At 46.6% G+C, this 17,976-nt stretch overlaps 1 protein-coding gene across 13 annotated transcripts in view; it reads right to left on the bottom strand.

Moving 5' to 3' along the window:
* arhgap23b (Rho GTPase activating protein 23b) overlaps nucleotides 1–17,976 on the bottom strand; it is a 34,513-nt gene that overhangs the window by 15,650 nt on the left and 887 nt on the right. For 2 of the 13 annotated variants that reach the window (XR_013130032.1, XM_077000163.1), the window contains exon 1: nucleotides 2,528–3,775. The exons of 1 other annotated variant lie outside the window; for it this stretch is intronic. Coding sequence is in view for 9 of the 12 variants with exons in the window: in XM_077000163.1 (XP_076856278.1) it covers nucleotides 2,528–2,725 (198 nt within the window). In the remaining 3 variants the exon portion in view is untranslated. Of the gene's footprint in view, nucleotides 1–2,527; nucleotides 3,776–9,886; nucleotides 10,215–16,805; nucleotides 17,241–17,976 lie in introns of those variants that run through there. 10 more of the 13 variants (XR_013130030.1, XR_013130031.1, XM_077000155.1 and 7 more) reach the window with 6 other exon arrangements.

Raw genomic sequence — 17,976 nt, 5'->3', positions numbered from 1 at the left:
GTGGGTACGGACTTCCAGTGTTTCTCTCTGCGCCCCATTGTCCTGCATAGCTCCTAAAACCACAGATTAAAACCTGCGTCCCCGAGAGTGAACGAACTGCACCATCCTTTTGAGAGCCATTGAGGAGTTGCGGAGACACAGTACTAACTAACTTTACACCAACTTTTTCAAAGTTGCTGCATTGTACGAGACGTATGAGTGTTGTACGAGAGTTAAGCACAATTGTAAATGTTCACTTAAGACACGGCGTGCGGTTTGAGGCGTGTTTGAGGAACGGATTGCTGGCCAGTGTGTGCCCTCCACCAGACAGAGCTGGGTGGCAGAGTGAGGCGTCATGGCTGGCGGAGGCTGGCGTTTCTCCTCACACTCAGCCGTTTGGCTCCCGCGCCCTCTTCCTGTCCTCCTGTCCGTGCAGGCTCACACCAGCGTTACATCTTCGTGTGCCCTGCGCCATGCTGCGCTACCGGAAAATAACAACAGGAAGTGGAAACGTTGATGCTAGAAGTGCAGTACCACCATCAGGATCACCGTACTTAAAGGGAATCCTCTATTATCTAAAAATACTCATGACTAATGTGGGAATGGTCAAGGCTTTCTACTATACACATAAGTTACTTCCATGACAAGTGCCTGGTCTCTAGTGCTTCCTCCTGCTCTAGGTTGTCTGTAACGTCAGAACTCTCTAGGTGTGACATCATCTAGATGTGACAACTCTCTAGGTGTGACATTTCAGACATAAGCTATGCGATTCTACCAAATGAAACAAAATGAAATTAAATGTAGTGATCCAAAGAAAGTGGATGTGTATCTGGGGAATATTCAACACTTTAAAAGTACAAGGTCAAACAGGATTGTGAAAAGAGGTTTGGAAGGATGTGAGCATAGGAGTGTAGGAATTTGGGCAATGCCTTCTGTGCTTGGGGCAGGTTCAGACACCCGAGCTGAAGACAATAGATGACACTAAGGCAGAAGAATGAGGGGGAAGAGGGGAAGGCAAGGGCAGAGAGGAAAGAGAGAGAACGAGGGAGGGTGAGAGAGAGGGTGAGAGAGAGAGAGAGAGAGAATGAGAGAGAGAGAGAGAGAGAGAGAGAGAGAGAGAGAGGACGCACTGGCAATATAGGTGAGAAGCAGCGAGAGTGACGTAAGTGATGTGTTGAGATGTCAGGATTCCTCTCTGGATTCCAGCACTAGGCATACCACACCAGGTTGAGGGTAAATACACACACACACAAGCATGAGATTCCAGGTCACCAGCTCACTTACATACAAGCTCTGGGATCAGGTGTCATTGCACGCACAAGCGCGCGCGCGCACACACACACACACACACACACACACACACACACACACACACACACACACACACAATATCAATTCATTTAAACTCCTAACTGCCAAATAAAAGACATCATCTCACTTAACTGAATTGTGTGGCTTCAACTGTGTTACACTTTAATCGGATTACCTCTTAGCTAGAAACCCTATAAGATTATATTATTACAGTTCACCACCTTACACTACAGTAAACAGTACTTACATTTCTAAATGGTCTCTTGCTTTTCAGGTCTTACCCCTGGTACGTCCTACTACCCATGGCCAAGCTGACCTATTTCTCCTCAGGGCAACTAGTGATGGTCTGTGCTGTCATGGCCCAAGAGTGTGTGGATGACGCAGGGTGCTGTCCATGAACCGAACACTCTCACGCTTACATGACCAGCACACAAACCCACAGTGATTTTCTCCTCTCTGCTAGTCCCCTGAGGCCCTCCGAGCGCTCCTTAAACAAGGTGCAGGCAGGCGCCCAGCCGAGCAGAGCGCCAGGACCAACCAGCCTGGAGGCCACAGGACCAACCAGAGGTCCAGGATGGGTGCACACCCTCGGAGCTGGGGAGCGGCTGCAGTGTCTGCCTCACTGCCCCTAATGTTCCCATTAAATCATTTCAAATCTAAAACAGGCTGGCAAAGTATTGCCGTACATGGACTGAGGGTTAGATAAGAAATAAATAAAAAACCCCACAAAGACAGCAACCACTTGCAAAATGTTACTTTCAAAAATAAGCTGTACTGTAGACTTACATTGAAGGTTAAAGTTAGAAAATTCAACATTAACATAATAATTAAAATGGGTAAAATGTGACGATCATTATATCACAGCATTTGTGTATGTAAATTAACTAAAAAATTATTACATTTAATGAAAGTGCTGGTACTGTGCTTTAAAGTACATAACTGATTTCTTTTTCATTCAGACAATCAATCAGTTATCAGTACTTGAAGACATTTTGGAAACAACTGACCTTAAGAGACCCTGACCCTCTCATATGGAGGCAGAGATAATCAGAGTAGAATACATTATTCCCTTTCATGGCGGTTTCATTAAGTGCTTGTTGTGGACATTGGAGGACTGGGACGGGGCTTACCTTCAGTAATAAAAATGGACAGTGAAAGATAAGCCACATAAACCTCACCATTTTATCTTCTGTGTGGACACAGATAATGCTTCTGGTGAAGCTAGTCGACATCTTACCCTATGGAGATGCCAGTGCGGCGTATTCCTCACAGGGACGTGTACAAGGGTTGGTCGGACATTTGCGCTGCGCAGGGCTGCCAGCCATATGCAGCGTGGCTCGGGGTCGCTGCAGTCCACACCCACTGGGAACTCAAAGCACCACTCCTTACCGACTGGAGCCGGTGCCCCAGAGATGAAGCGCCTCGATGCTAGCATGCCTGTCTGAACTCACCCCCACTGAGGAGGTGGGACACAACGAGGTGAGACGTTCATGGCAGCCCTGTCTACAAACTCCTTCGCTTGGACACAAGTGCCTTACACAAATAGTAAGATTCCTGATTCACTACAGAAGAGGTAGTGTTGTAATGGTCATTGGTTCCATCACAAAGGCAGTCATGTCTAAATAGTCCTGTTGATCCATAAATGCATAGATCACAAAGCAACTGTCAGGGCTGGGCCCCACTGATCCCTGCTGATCACTGGGTTCTCCTGGATTTTGCAATATTGCAGAGGCATCCTATAATATCCTATATATGGTGAACTATTTTGGTTCTCATGAGGGGTTTGTGAACTTCCTCATAGGTATGTCAGATTTGGGTGGCAGTCATTTGGTCCAGTCAGTGCTGAAGGAACGTTTCCAAACTCCCAAACCATTGCAAGATGGGTTTGCGTGGAGTTGCCAGTAAGCAGGATAGTAATCCATTACCGTGTTTATGCAGTTAATGAAGAAAAGTGGTTCTTCCCCTGACAATGTCCATCCACCTCCATGAAAGGCTTTTCCTCATAGACTTATGCATGTTTCCATCCAATTATACGTCCAACTTTAACTTTTGCTAACGTTAATTCCTAGCGAGCTCAGTGGACTCCACATTGCCTTTGGTGCTACAGTTCCGTCTGTCATCCGCTGATTATATCCACAGTCGGCCAAAAGCTGCTGAACACAGCACACTCCGACCGACCACCAAAAAGGTCCAAAGACTGGGAGTATAGTACCTTTTCTAGGGCTTCTGTAATCCACATCATTATGAATTAAGAGCCGAATGAAACCGAACACAAAAATGATCCATAGAGTGAAAATTGATCGTTTCCAATAATCATTAGTACTGTGTCTCCGCAACTCTTCTATCTAGAATCTCCAGTCAATGTTGTTTTCCAGAGCGCAGGAACCAAATGTTCCACATAGCAGTAGTCCTAGCTGACACCCTGGTGCAAACACTGTCATTCGGGTAGCTGGAAACATCCCCCACCACTGCTGGCCGTCCCTCTAACCCCATCCCTCTCCCTCTCTCCACCTCTCTACCGCGTGCCTCTTGTTCTGTTACTCTGTCGCTCTCCAGTCTGGTCAATCCTGCTGGTGGCATGATGATGAGCTGCTCTATTCATGCACTCGTGTCATTCTCCCTCTCTCTCTCTATAGCCACCACCCCCTCCCACCACCTCTCTATCGTTGCATCGCTTGTTATCTCTGTCGACTCATTTTAGACTCAATGACCTGGCTGACACTGCTGGCTTCCTGATATAGGAGGCAGAATGCACCCGACTCTGAATTCAGGGCTGAGAGAGAAAGTTTGCTTGTGTATGTGCATGTGTGTGCGTTCTTTAAACAATGGTGAAGAGGACCAAAGTTACAGCCATCTGTGAAAGCCATCTCAGAGTTTGTGATACCTGCGCCCGGTGACATTCGTGTACATAAATGCAACACACACTGGATTTAGAAAAGCATACTGCATGAAGAGTGTCTGGGGGAACATGTTTGATATTCAGCTGACGACAGTATAACAGAGCAGTTTGTGCCTCTCATTCCAGTATTGTGCTGTGAAGTGTAATGATGACAGGAATGAGGGCTTGGGCAGCCAGGAACAGAAGGAGAGGGTGAAACAGAGAGAGGATGGAAAATGAAGATCATGTAAACCTCACACGAGCTTCGTGATGCTCATTCTGCGGTACCAGATAAGCCAGATGCTGTTGCAAGCTGTAATAAAAGTCAATGTCACAAAGGCATGTGTGCATTTTCCAGCTGCCCTTCCTGCCATGAGTCCATTATACAGCACATTCAGCGATGCATACACGTGGAAAAGAGATGTGGAGTTAAGTTCAAGAGCTACTCTGAGGACGGGCGGAAGGCGGGTGAAGCATACGGGTGGGGGAGAGATGGTGACAGAGGACACAGAGTCTCCGCAAACACAGCAATCTGTGACAAAGCAGCCACTCACAGGGAGGAACAATGGAACACATGGGGCCAATCAGCATGACCCACCCAACAAGCACACACACACACACACACACACACACACACACACACAATCAATAACACACATCCTTACATCATTTACATTTAAATGAGGCTTCGTGATGTTTCAAGAACACAGCATTAACACAGTGTTAATGTGCTGTAAAGGCCATATAACACCCACGACACCACATTATTCAAAAGGTCTGACCTTCAATGAATCCTCAGTAGACAGGTATGTGTAATTACAATATTTTGCCACTGGGGGGCAAACACATTCAGCACACTGCTTACTGAAATGAAATGTATGACATTTTACTCCTGATCAATACTCTGGTCAACCATTCCTAAAAAATGACACATTAACATGCCATTAACTAATACCATACATACAAAAAACATACAATCTAATAGGCTAGTGAGTGTATATATTATAACTTCTACACATAATGTCAATCTGTGTGAATAAGGGAATATTACCCATGCTATGATCTTCCCCTACACATTAGCATTACTATAGAAACAATTCACAGGGCTGTGTAATGTATAGTGATAATTGTGACTCTGTCTTCACACTCTTGTGAAAAGACTCACATTCTCCCCTGCACCCCACACACCCCTGAATAGCAGGAAAGACTTCTTAATTGACCTATATTTAGACAAGTGCAAAAATGTTCCATGCTAAAAATACAGTTTCATATTTCCAACTCTTAACCCTGCTTTCCAACCAGGCTGTAGGACCATGCCGATCACCAGCTGACCCCTCCTCCAACAACCCTGACACCCTTAAATGGCTGTGTCTCTAACCTGACCACGCCATGTGACCCCACAGAGAATCAAGAATCAGCTCAGTCTTTTTAAAAACCTTTTTACCATAAACCTGGCCCGACCGAGACCTCTTCACACACTAGACCTGGAAAACCCCAATTCTGTAATGACTTTATTGTGTTATGAGGGCTTGACAGAGACCCTCACACCAGAAGTGCAGTATGACTTTGTGTGAATGGGTCAGGTCCTCACGCTGCCTCTCCCACTGACTGCCGCAGCGCTGCTGGCCGCTCGGACGTGCCGGGCCTCGCTTCCCCTTAAGCCCACTCAGCATGGGCTTTTTGGGGGGTGATGATGCGGCCCGGCTGATCCTCCTGGAGAAGAATAAATCCCCTTCTCTTCGCTCGCTCCGCTGAAGCTTCCTTCTATTCCAGCTGCATTCCACAGTGGTGGTGGTGGGGGGGGTGGGGGGGTGGACGCCCTCTCACATAGGCAGTGACAGTAAATGCGATGCAGCCACTTGGCCCCTCCCCCCCCTTTGCACAGCTGAGATGGCCCAAGCAGTGGGTTCCTACATTACTGATGAAGTCTGAGCCCGTTTGAATATGAAGCTTATACATGTTGAATAGTGGAGGTGGCTAAACACAAACTGAGAGAGAAGGAGCACTCAAAACTATGACTTCAGCTCCTGTGGTCTTGGGCAGACCTCAGCCGTACATATAATATTGTGTAATCTCCATGGGAGATCTCAGGACTAGCTATATACAGAACACTATAGACATACTGAGTGATACTATGTGGTCTCCCCCTGCTGAAGGGTTCCATGATGTCAACATGGAGGTGAGGGTGGTGGTGGGTGGAGGACTGCACAGGAGGCACCGGGCCACAACGTCCAAACACGTAGAGTGGCAGCTGAGCATACCAACTGTTTCCCTAGCAGGACTCGGTGCTGAAGGAGGGTTATGGGATGTGAAGCTGCCAATCTCAATCTCCCACCTCGCACACAAGTGGGTGGAGTTTTACGCAGCTGATGCTCTGAGCCGATACCGTTTCACGTGCTTCCACCTGACTGCCAGCCTGGTCCTCAAAACCTCAAGCCCACGCTCTTCTTTCTTCTGTTCACTCGCCTCCTTCTTTGGTGCTATTTCGCTCGTAATCTCTTTCTCTGCATCGTTCCCTACGCTTTGCATTCCTGTACCAGCCCCCCAGCTGGGCTGAGAATGAGGCCCTCCTGTTTCTGAGAGAGCGGCTTTCACTGTCTGCCTCTCTCACCTCGCTTTGAGTTGCTGTCAGTCTTCACGGCAGGCCTGTTAAAAGATCTAACTTACTGTTCCCATTCAGCTCCAATCAAAAAGAGGGCCTGAACGCTCCCGTCTGACCTTCCACCTCTGACCTACCGCAGGCCGCTGCCCCTCTCGTGACACAGGAGCGCGTCCCACTCCACTCCGAGCCTGACAGAGACAGAGGCTCATTGTCGCCACTGCATTTCAAAGGCAAGACCAAGCCTGCCTCGCACCTCCCACTGTCAGATATGAGCAGGACCATTCAAAAGCCCACTCTCTCTCCCTTTTCCTCCTTCTCTCTCTGTCTTGTTCTCTCTCTCTCTAATTCCCTTGCAGAGACATGTCCCTTGTAAAGTGCGCTAGTGTGGTTCACCTTAATTTGCTCCCCGTCACTCCGCACACTCAGAGACGAGCTGGTATTGTGCACCTTCCATCTCATCTCCCAGCTTCCTTTACAAAAAGGTGTCAAGGGCTGCCCACACCCATTACTTCATTGTACCAATAACGAGCTAAAGAGCCTGTCAGCCTGCTTTAAATAAGAGGCAAGTAAAGGATCTTGGGAGTAGGAGATGTGGTAAGACCTCAGTTAACGTCCTCACTGGGATTTAGGCTTGGGTTTCAGACCATGACTAATCGCTGTCAGTAAGACGGTGCCTATCCTTGAATCTCTCCCCAGAGAAGAGTGTAGTTCTGGAAGAGCAGCAGACACATGGGACTATGAGACATCTCACACTGCTACACTCCAGATCACTGGAATAACTTAACTGCAGCATGAGTCCACTCCTGAGAGGCCTGAAGGACTGCCTCAGATCCACCAACGCTCATGCACACGTGTGCAAATCACACACGAATCAAAGGCGCCAAGTTAATCATTGAGGAAAATCTGTAACATGCAAAGAGAGAATTCAAGGCCCCCAGGCTCTAGGGAGGAAAACAGTGCTTCTAAGTTTAAGCTTCTTACCTATTGTTTAACAGTTGATGCAGTCAATTCACACAATTGTAACTAATCCAGAAGATTCACACCTTCTGGCGACAGATTACAGCCATGGAAAGTAAACTTGAGGGGAGGTCTAGATGCTGTTGGGTGGGCCGCAGGTCTCATACTGCCTCAGTATGAAGGGCACATTTGTGCATTTGAGCAGGTGCAATCGCAGGCTTCTCTCTGACTTACGATGAAATAAAATGCCAGTTCCGGGGTCAAACCCTTCATTTTAATTTCTGAATGGTTATGTAATACAGGTGTTATTAGCTGAATCACCAAAATGGGGCACTAAACACACCTCAATTAAATTACCAAGAATGCTTCCAGCAAGACAGTCACTTTCTTACTTCTGTGACTTCTGTCCAGCCTCGGGCACACACCATGGTTTATAACCGGCTCACCCACCAGTAAAACTCTGCCACAAATGACCATTTGGAAAGGAAATCAGCCGTGTAATTTTCAAGGCAAAGATGAGGCACCTGATTGCTATTCAAACCTACATTGAGATTATGAACAGAGTTTAACTGGATGTTTGAACAACCCCAAATAGTGTACCTATCCGTACTATTACCTAGGATGAATTCTGTGATCAGATGCAAAGCACTTTGTAAGTCGCTCTGGATAAGAGCATCTGCTAAATGCCGTAAATGTAAATGTGTACTTATATGAACGCTCTGTAAATATTCCCATGTCTAAGGGAAAAACAAACAAAACAGAGCATAAAAAGTATTTTGCCTTTTCCTGACAAGCAAGATTTTCAAAGGCTTAATGTGGTCCACGGAAAACTGCCTCTGTGTGCACTGGTAAACCCAAAGCCCTCGTGTGGAGCTGGTGTGTGTGTTTGTCACAGGGCCCCAAGTCTGTCACCACTCATTGGGGTTTAGGCCCTGTTGCACATTTTCCGGTGGTTTTCAGCATGTTCACAACAAAGCTGGAGCTGGCACACACATAAAATACACTTGGTGAGAAAACTGCTGGAAAAAGTGCTGACGGTGGCGGTGAGCTGACAGTGAGCTGAACATCAAGACAGCCGTGAGTACGGCTCTGCTTAAGATGCCGCTGTAGTCGGGGTGCAGCCTTCCCAAACCTCGGATGTAAACTCCGAGGTCACTCCCACATGCAGGAAAAAGTACTTCCATTGCACTACCATGAAGGAGTACGTAAACGGCAACTAATCTAGGGCAGGTGAGTAAAAGTGGCGTATTAGCAGAACGCAAGCACAGCAGCTCTGACAAAGCTGCTTCACAACTGACATGAACATGAAGAGGTTCAGGCGTGACTGCTATCAACAATACAAGTTATATAGTACAACATATATCTCACAAACACTGCTACAAGGAAGGAAGGAAACACACCGTCTGGGCACAGACGCCCACCCTGACTATCAGTATTTTATTACTGCAGCTATTGCACTGCATCAACTCACACACACACACACACACACACACACACACACACACACACACACACACACAAACCGTGGAAGACTGGCTCTTAAGGGGAGTTCCACTGCTCATGACACAAGTTTTGAAGTATGGGAAGGATGCAGCTGGCCACAGCAAGCACAAGCTCTGCTGTACAGCGCAGAACAATAAGTACTGACACACATCCCCCTCCACTCTATGGGGGCTTGAGGAACAGCTACAATGTGCCCTCTGTCTGCTTCTGTGGGCTCGCATATGGCAATTACACCACTGGGACACGTGCTTTTCTACCTCTCTGACTTTTGATGTGGATTATTTGTGTAGCTTTACTTTGTGTAGTTTTGACACCACTGTAAGTTTGTTAATAAAAAAAGCTGACTTACAACAAACTAGGTATATTGTGGTATATACCAAGATCATTTGCGGACATATTTAGAGTTATACATAACCTATATTCATGGTCATTGCCAACTTCAACATGTCAGGATTCCATAGGAGTTTTGGCTGTCCTGTCTTCTGGATACACATACAATACCTCTAAGAACTGGATTATGAACCTAGCTGTGATATGTAGCTAGATATTAGGTACACTGAGTTAGGTGATAGCTATGCTACTCGGCGACAGGTGCAACATTACGTTAGGACTGTAATTTAAAAAAGTTCTGAGTAAAGTGTAAAGTAAGAACTTACTCCAGTTTGTGAGAGAGGGGGTATTCCAACAAGGCAGAACGCAACTCCATTCATGACATTTGAGAACCTAGGATCATTTACCACAAACTTGACAGATGGTTAAACATTTAACCACACGATAAATCACACATGTAACTCCGCTATCTCCGCTCAGCAGCTGCCCATTTCACGTCTTTTTCTTTTTTCGCGTCTTTCCCGCGACAGAACAGCCTCCGTGCTACACGCCGACGGACTAAATATGAAAGGAACGTTTTTTTCTCTACAGTCCGTTATTTAGAAACGAATGCGGCGGTCTGACGGACTCCGCCGCAACAAACATCCCGCCCTCCATTCCGCGCGCATTAGGCGTGTCCTGCCGAAGCACAACAGCTCGAGTCAGCCAATCAGCAAATTATAAAAATATTTACGCGGTAGGAGGAGGCGGGGCCTGTGTGGTACCAACACAGCCGGACGGTCTAAGCCGCAAGCAGATGGAAATATATTCAAGTGGGCAGTTTTCGGAGCTTTTGTTACGGAACGTATGAACCCAGTCTTTCTTAAAATAGAGCTGGTAGAGATTCGTAAAAAGAAAAGCCTCACAGATGGTGATGTTAAATAGCAATTTCAAACTGCCAAAAAGATACACAAGAGTACTGACTGCAGTTACACAGGTTTTTAAGAGTGTAAAGGCAAAATAGTTATCTTGGAGATGTTAAGATTTGTGCACATCAATTTCAGTGGTACGTCATTCTGACTGAATTTGCCAGTTGGAGCTTAGCAAAGCAGCAGGTGGGTATTGTGTTCAGATGAACGATACAGTGCCCATGACCTGCTGATTAACCCTAGACACACTCACTCACACACGATGATAATTAATGATTAATTTAAAAATAAAAAAAAACATTTCGATATAAAAAACATTTCGATAGAAAAGACGAAAGCGTATTTGCGATGCTTCAATGTATCTAAAAATATGTGTTAAATTCACGGCAGTTTAAGACTGTTACTGTGAACATGAAATATAAATTATTTGATTGTTTATTAGCTATGTAAACATCAAAGTGCAATGAATCAGGTTACGTGGATACATGCATAAAGAAATGGAGATGTGTGTGTGTCTGTGTGTGTGTGTGTGTGTGTGTGTGTGTGTGTGTGTGTGTGTGTGTGTGTGTGTGCATACATGTGTCAGTCTGCTCAATACGTCCCATGGGCAAAAGACACACACACCCACACACACACACCCACACCATAACTTAATGCACTGGGTTCCATATAAAGCACAAATCTCCAAAGGGAATAAAAAGCACTGTCAGTTAGACTCAAAATACAGTACTCCACTAATAGCTTTTTTGTAGTGTGATCTTTAACCAGAAGAGGTCAGCAGTGAATAGAAACTGAAAATACAAATCTTTCTCATCTGTCATGACTAAATAAATGGGTTAATTTTAGAATATTCAAAGCATGTCAGAAGCTAACATTGGGGTTCCAGGAAGAACAAACCTCAAACACACTGAAACACGCAAACAGGAAATAAATGTGGTTGTTCAGTAATGCCTGTACAACAGGAATCTAATTTGTATCCACAAACAAAAAACTGTTTAAGAGCTGTAAGAGCTAAATGTGAGTTGTAGGAGTGTGATCTAAGTAGTGGATATAATTGGATGTTTATCAAGCATTGGTCTTACCCCATCCACATGCCCATGTTCACCACTATGAACACAACACAGACAAAAGAGGACCAAGCAAACAACATAACAAACAACATGACAAATCATTAAGCCGAAGGCTCACTGCCCAACCCCCCGGAACTCCAACACACCTTTTCCCACATAACACAGACAAGGAGGGGGTGGTTAGTCCAGACATGGGGTTTATAAAGTGATGAGTGAGGTGTAGGGGCAGAGAGAGACAGAGTGGTGAAGGACTAGAGGACGGGTGTGGGAATGGGGGCTTGGTCTTAAGGGGAGGCCACATGCCACACAGCCTAATCTGGCCTACTGACAGGGGTCTCGTTCCAGGACCACCACGTCACGCTCGTTTTCATTACACCACCCATTACAACCACTTAGTCTTGGGTGACATTACACCTCGGGGGCAGATTTTTGACCTGATAAAGGTATTTAGGTCAGATGAAAAAACAAACAACGGCAACAAAAAAGGATCAACCTTTACAATAATAATACCCACAAAAAACAAACAAACCAAGAAAAGAATATAAATAGTACCTATTACAGATGGTTCACATTTTGTTATTTTGTTCAGATAAAACAAATTGGATTCCATAATGAATCTGCCAAAGATACAGTTCTTATGTAGCTGGATGTAAACATCAAAGCAGCAATTAGTTACTGCTGAAAGAGCACTGCGAGAATACTCTGGGAGTTTAATTCCCGTAAGACTGGAAGATTATTTCCTGGGAGTTACTTCTGCATTTAAATGGATGGAGTAACACAGTTGTTTATGTAGAAAGAAAGAAAGAAAGAACGAAAGAAAGAAAGAAAGAAAATAACATCTTTTAAGAATGTAGATACCTGATGAGACTAGCTGATGAGGTAAGTGAGCAGGAGAGACAATACTGTGGTGAGAGAGGAGGAACACCTGCCCCGCTCAAACATCGTGCGGACACCCCGAGCAGGCATCCATCTGTCAGAGCGCTGGAGCGACAGCACTATGTAATCCACTAATCTCTCGAGCTCTCCTGGAGTAGCAGTAGCACAATCTGACCACAAGGAGGCGTCAGAAAGCACTCATAACATCGTGATACGACATACATCGTCAGAGAAATGTTCTAGTTTTTCCAAGAGCTTGACTATGATCCTATCTAGGCTATTATATGGGTTAGGTAGTTAGTAGGGAAATATAAAAAATGCTTGTTGGATAATTAATTTCAACATAATGTTAAACTGACATACTAATTAAAATATATTTAGGTGTGCCTATGCGTTTGTATTTGCGCAGAATTAGCTTAGCTGTGCATGAATCAGTCATAAAAATGGCTAGTGAAGCCATGATATATGCAGGTGGACAGTCCAGCATGCATCAGAGTCCCTCACGCTTCACAGAGACAGAAGGAGGTCGCATGACGGAACCAGAATGGAACGAGCACGAACAAGATCACTCCCAGATCTCTCGCACTAAAGACACTCTCACTCCGCACAACACTCTGCACTCAGTCACATACAGACAAAACAACCACAACAACATGGAGCCCTGCGAATAGTATCTGTACTCCACTCATGAGTATGACTAATCCTTAGACAGGCTGCAGCTATGTGCCAGTTCTGCAGCTGGGAATTCTACTCGCAGTGGTTAATGGGTAAACAGTATGAACGTTGTTAATGAGTTATGGGGGCTGGAATTCGAGGTCTCCATTGCGAGGTCGCCCTGTGGGGCACCTGATCCGGGGATGTTATGGGCCCCCACGCTTGCCAAGACACCTACCATCTACCTGTAACCTGATGTGTACTACCTGTGTTGCAACACTCTTATGAAAAAGGTACAACCATCTTTAGAAGGGGAAGAAGAGGGTTTGAGGAGGGACGGAGGTGTATGGGTAAGGAATGGTGCTGCCGTGTTGGGCCGACAGCGGTAATGTGTTCTTCCCCATACGCCAGTATTAATCCTGCATCTTTAAGATACCCACATTTACCACACCCTTTTATCATCCACTGTACTGTTCATTCACACACACACACACACACACACACACACACACACACACACACACACACACACACACACACACACATCTATGTGCACCCAAGTGCCTGACCCTCAAACCTGGCCTCCCCCTGGAAGTGGTTAAAAATAGACACAATATAGTGAGCCATGTTTATTTCCTGGAAACGCCTGCTTTGTTTTCTTGGAGACCCAGTAGTGTCGAGGGGCGAGAGTCAAAGGCACCTCCACTGTGACTAAGCTTGCCCGCTCCATAATCCCACGAGTGAGGTCTGTCCCTCCCTCCATCCCTCTCTCCCACCCTCCATCCCTCCCTCTCCCTCCCTCCCATGCTTCTTTCTCATTCCCCTCAGTGTTTCATCCAGCATAAGCCTCACACGGCTCATATGAGGCTTATTTTACCCTCATGCCTAAACCTACACTGATACAGTGCTACACCTGTGGATGCATCCGCCCCTACTGTGCGGCTCCGCATTAAGACCGGAGCACAGATGGAGCGCCGTCGCTTAAACTTCGGCTGCCCGCAGATGACGTCATCGCAGGCCCTTCTGTCAGCCTGAAGCTGCCATTGCCATGCCGTTACGCTCCGGAGACACGCCTCCTGCCTAGGCTCAAGACCATATTAATGCTTGAGTGGCTTTCCTAATGGGCTGAATCACAATAAAGAGCCAGAGGAGGCCAAACGCCATTATTAAGTCATTAAGATCTCATTAATCCATGCTATAGATGCCTAGCTGGCAGTCCAGAAATGCCGAAACCAACCACAACATTCCTGAAGTTATAAATAGGCCAGTGAACCCCCTACCTCTCCCACTGCAAAGTCACCCACTGCCAGGTTAAGACGAGAGTAGCGTTAGAATCCCAGGCAATGCATTGATTCCTTTCACAGAACCTTTGCAGTGACCCCCACGCTCAACTCTTAAGAGTCTCAAATAAGCTGTTATGTTCGATGCCGCAATAAGCCACCTGTCAAAATGTATAATCTGGAGCAACACTGCACTGAAAAAATGAGAACACTCCTATTTATCTTTACATTTAGATCAGAGCATGCATGCTTGTGTGTGTGTGTGTGTGTGTGTGTGTGTGTGTGTGTGTGTGTAGGCTCTTACGACGGAACAGCTGCAGACCAAAAAGAAACACAGCATATCCCAGCGCTCACTTGTCATGTGCTGGTATGACCGTCAGCCTTCGGACAGTTCATCACCGGCTCCGGTCCAGTCTCTCAGAACCTGAGCTCTTGTGGGGCCGTGAGAGAACTAAAGCGAGGCGAAAGACTCCACAGACGACCTCATTACAGTTTCACAGGGACATCAAGAGAAACACAGCGGCAGCCCGCACGCCGAGGCCATTAGAGCGAATAAACAAACAGAGATACACTGATTTGGAAAGGGGTTTAAATGGGGTGGGGAGTGGGCACTATTATTTCTGCACTTATCTGTACTCAGGGAAGATAGGGTTCTAGAGGAAGACGAATAAAGCAAGTCTGTAGTGCTCCGGGAGCCCCAAGAAAAGTATTACGTCTGCACTTTGAGTAAGAATAAAATAATAATAATGCACAGGGTTCCTTCAGCTTTTTTAATGTTCTGTTGCCTTTGTGAACAAAGTATGTGCTGAGATGGAGGGAGATTCTTGGGCAAGTATCAGAGACACTGAGAATCTAGAGCAGTGTACTGTGTACTGTGATGAGCCCCCCCCCTCCCCCCACCCCCCCACACACACACACACACACACACACACACACACACACACACACACAAAGAATAGTGAAATGAATAAGGCAAAATCCAATTATCTATAAAAGCTGAATTTGGAGTGTGAACAGAATAAATTAACTATGTGTGTGTGTTGGGCAAAGAAATATAGAATGAAAGAGACATAATTGCCACTACAGAAGATCAGGATTGGAATAAAAGAGTTGGACTGGAAAGCATAAACAGCCCCACACACACACACACACACACACACACACACACACACAATCACCCGTGCGATCTTTGTAGTAAAGTACACTGTGCTTGTCAAGGCACTCACAGCTCCTTCACTATCTTCAGATCGATTTCCTTCCCGCTCTCGTCCTCCAGTTTACAGTTCTCTTCTGTTCTGTTCCCACACTGAGGTTCTGTTCCTATGTCCTCTCACAGAACACATCTAAAATCATTACCACCTCACCACCTATGACTCGATTTTACTTTGCCGGCAGACAGAAGAAGGCTCAAAGACTACAACAAAACTCCAACAGCTTGATCAGCTGCCATGGTTTCAAACAACGTGTCCTATATGGGCGGCCAAACTCAAAACAACTCAGAGCGGAGCAAAAACAGCTCCGCTGGCCTGTCTCATTAGAAAGCTCCCAAGCACAAAATCCTCACAATGTCAACTTCAATTCGATTTGTGATGGAAGTCAGCTTCCTTTGCCAAGACCAAGACTACACAAGCTGGCCCACGACCAGACAGTCATGGACTCCCCTCAGCCAGCTCACCATTACTTGAACAGCAGGCACAGATAGACAGGTGCAGCCGTATCCAGTGAGCCAGGTTACCTCATGCATCCATGACACCTCCACATTCACAGCTCCCGAGGCAGTTCTGGCCTCCTACACGTCGGTGAGGCTCACCATAAAACGTGCTGCATGGAAATGTGCAGCTGACGTTGGGTTCCACACGTGAGACATTAAGTGCTCTCAACAGGAAGAGAGCCTGCTGGGTAAAACATCGATATAAATTATGCAACAACCACACCCGCATATTTATACACACACCCCATGCATTCAATGGCTTGGTAGACGTATGCATTTGTTTTCCATAACAGTAACTTTAAGCCATAAAGAGACCTTTAGGTCTTTCAGAAATACATGACAAGGTAGAGAATTTTCCAGATTATGGCACACACACTGCTCATATATATTTATGAGAGAGGGAGAGAGAGAGAGAGAGAGAGAGAGGGAGAGAGAGAGAGAGAGAGAGAGAGAGAGAGAGAGAGAGGAGAGAGAGAGAGAGAGAGAGAGAGAGAGAGGGAGAGAGAGAGAGAGAGAGAGAGAGAGAGAGAGAGCTCCACGCAAACAGATGCAATCGGTGGACACTGCACTCCATTCCCTCCCCACACATCGCTCGGCACTACGTCACTGGAGGGTAAGTATGCTAGTGTAACTCGCCCGCAGGGCGGCGCACCTGCTTCTGAAACCCAAGTGCGTCCACCAAATTCCCCCGTCCCAAATTGACCCCACCCCCATCCGCCCCTTGACCCCTCCCCCCGCCGCCTCACCTGGGCCATGACTGCGTTGCTCTCGCCGAGGTTCCCTAGATGTTGACACACCTCAAGCAGGACTCTGCCGCTCTCTCCAAACGGTCGCTCCAGGGACGCGGCCATGGGAACTGGTCTGCGCACCCCTCCAGAGGCTCCATGCTCTCCCTGCTGCCTCCTCCTCTTACTCCGTCTCCCAGCAGCGGCGTCACAAGCGGTGCGCAGACCACCGCTCACGTCTGGCTCCCCTCAGGGGGGGGGGGGGGGGGGGGTGTGGAGGCGTGGACCAGGGAGACGCGTGTAAATACTCCTGTTCTCTCCTCTCTTCTCCTCCTCTCTCCTTACGGTGCGGGGACGAGGCGCTCTGTAGCTCCCTGCTCTCACTAGCCTGCCTACTCGTGCGCTTTAAGCTAGATTCATCTCCCTGCCTTAGCTGAGCGTTCTCCTCCCTCCCTCTCCCCCTCCCTCCCCCCCATCAGCACCCCTCCCCCACCTCCCTCCCTTCCTCTGATGGAACAGTACACACACACGCCGCATTACCGGCTGAAGAGAGGGGGATCAGAGGAATAGTAAGAAGGCGAGGTCACGTGACCAGATGGCATCGAGTGCAATGGATTCTCCAGCAGCTGTCACGCCCATTCCTCCATAGAGAGCTCTGTCTCCATTGACAACCACTACTGAAAATCCAACTGGTGTTATCCAGCCATATGGCTTCTGCTACAGCCTCGCTGGGTCGCCTGTGCTGATTTTAGGCCATGGTAACCTGGGTACTGTAGTTTTGTGTGTGAGACATGTTTTGTTTTCATTTTTTAAATGTGAACTTTTTTTTTTATGACACACAAATCAGTCACTCATTCGCCACACACACACACACACACACACACACACACACTCAGGACATCCTCTGGCGTTTCCCTCAAACTGTATCGCGGGAAACTCCCAAACCCTCAACAACAGGAAGCTCACACCCGGTGTGGCCCGGCTGCTTCCCTAAGCTCACATCTTTTAAATTCTTCACTTTGATTGCCTTCACCTCATTTCAATGAAATAAAAATCATTACTGTATAGCTACATCAACATATTGGCTAAGGATGTTTAAAATATCATCTAGTGATAACTTATTTTTATGCACGTTTAATGCACCAAATTAGCAGCTTTATTTATTATAGGTCAACGTCCTGCAAGTTTTAGT

The sequence above is a fragment of the Brachyhypopomus gauderio genome, chromosome 3 (assembly GCF_052324685.1).
Source record: "Brachyhypopomus gauderio isolate BG-103 chromosome 3, BGAUD_0.2, whole genome shotgun sequence".
NCBI classification, from domain to species: domain Eukaryota; kingdom Metazoa; phylum Chordata; class Actinopteri; order Gymnotiformes; family Hypopomidae; genus Brachyhypopomus; species Brachyhypopomus gauderio.
The sequence above is the reverse complement of the archived record's forward strand: the minus strand, read 5'-3'. Positions and strand labels throughout refer to the sequence as shown.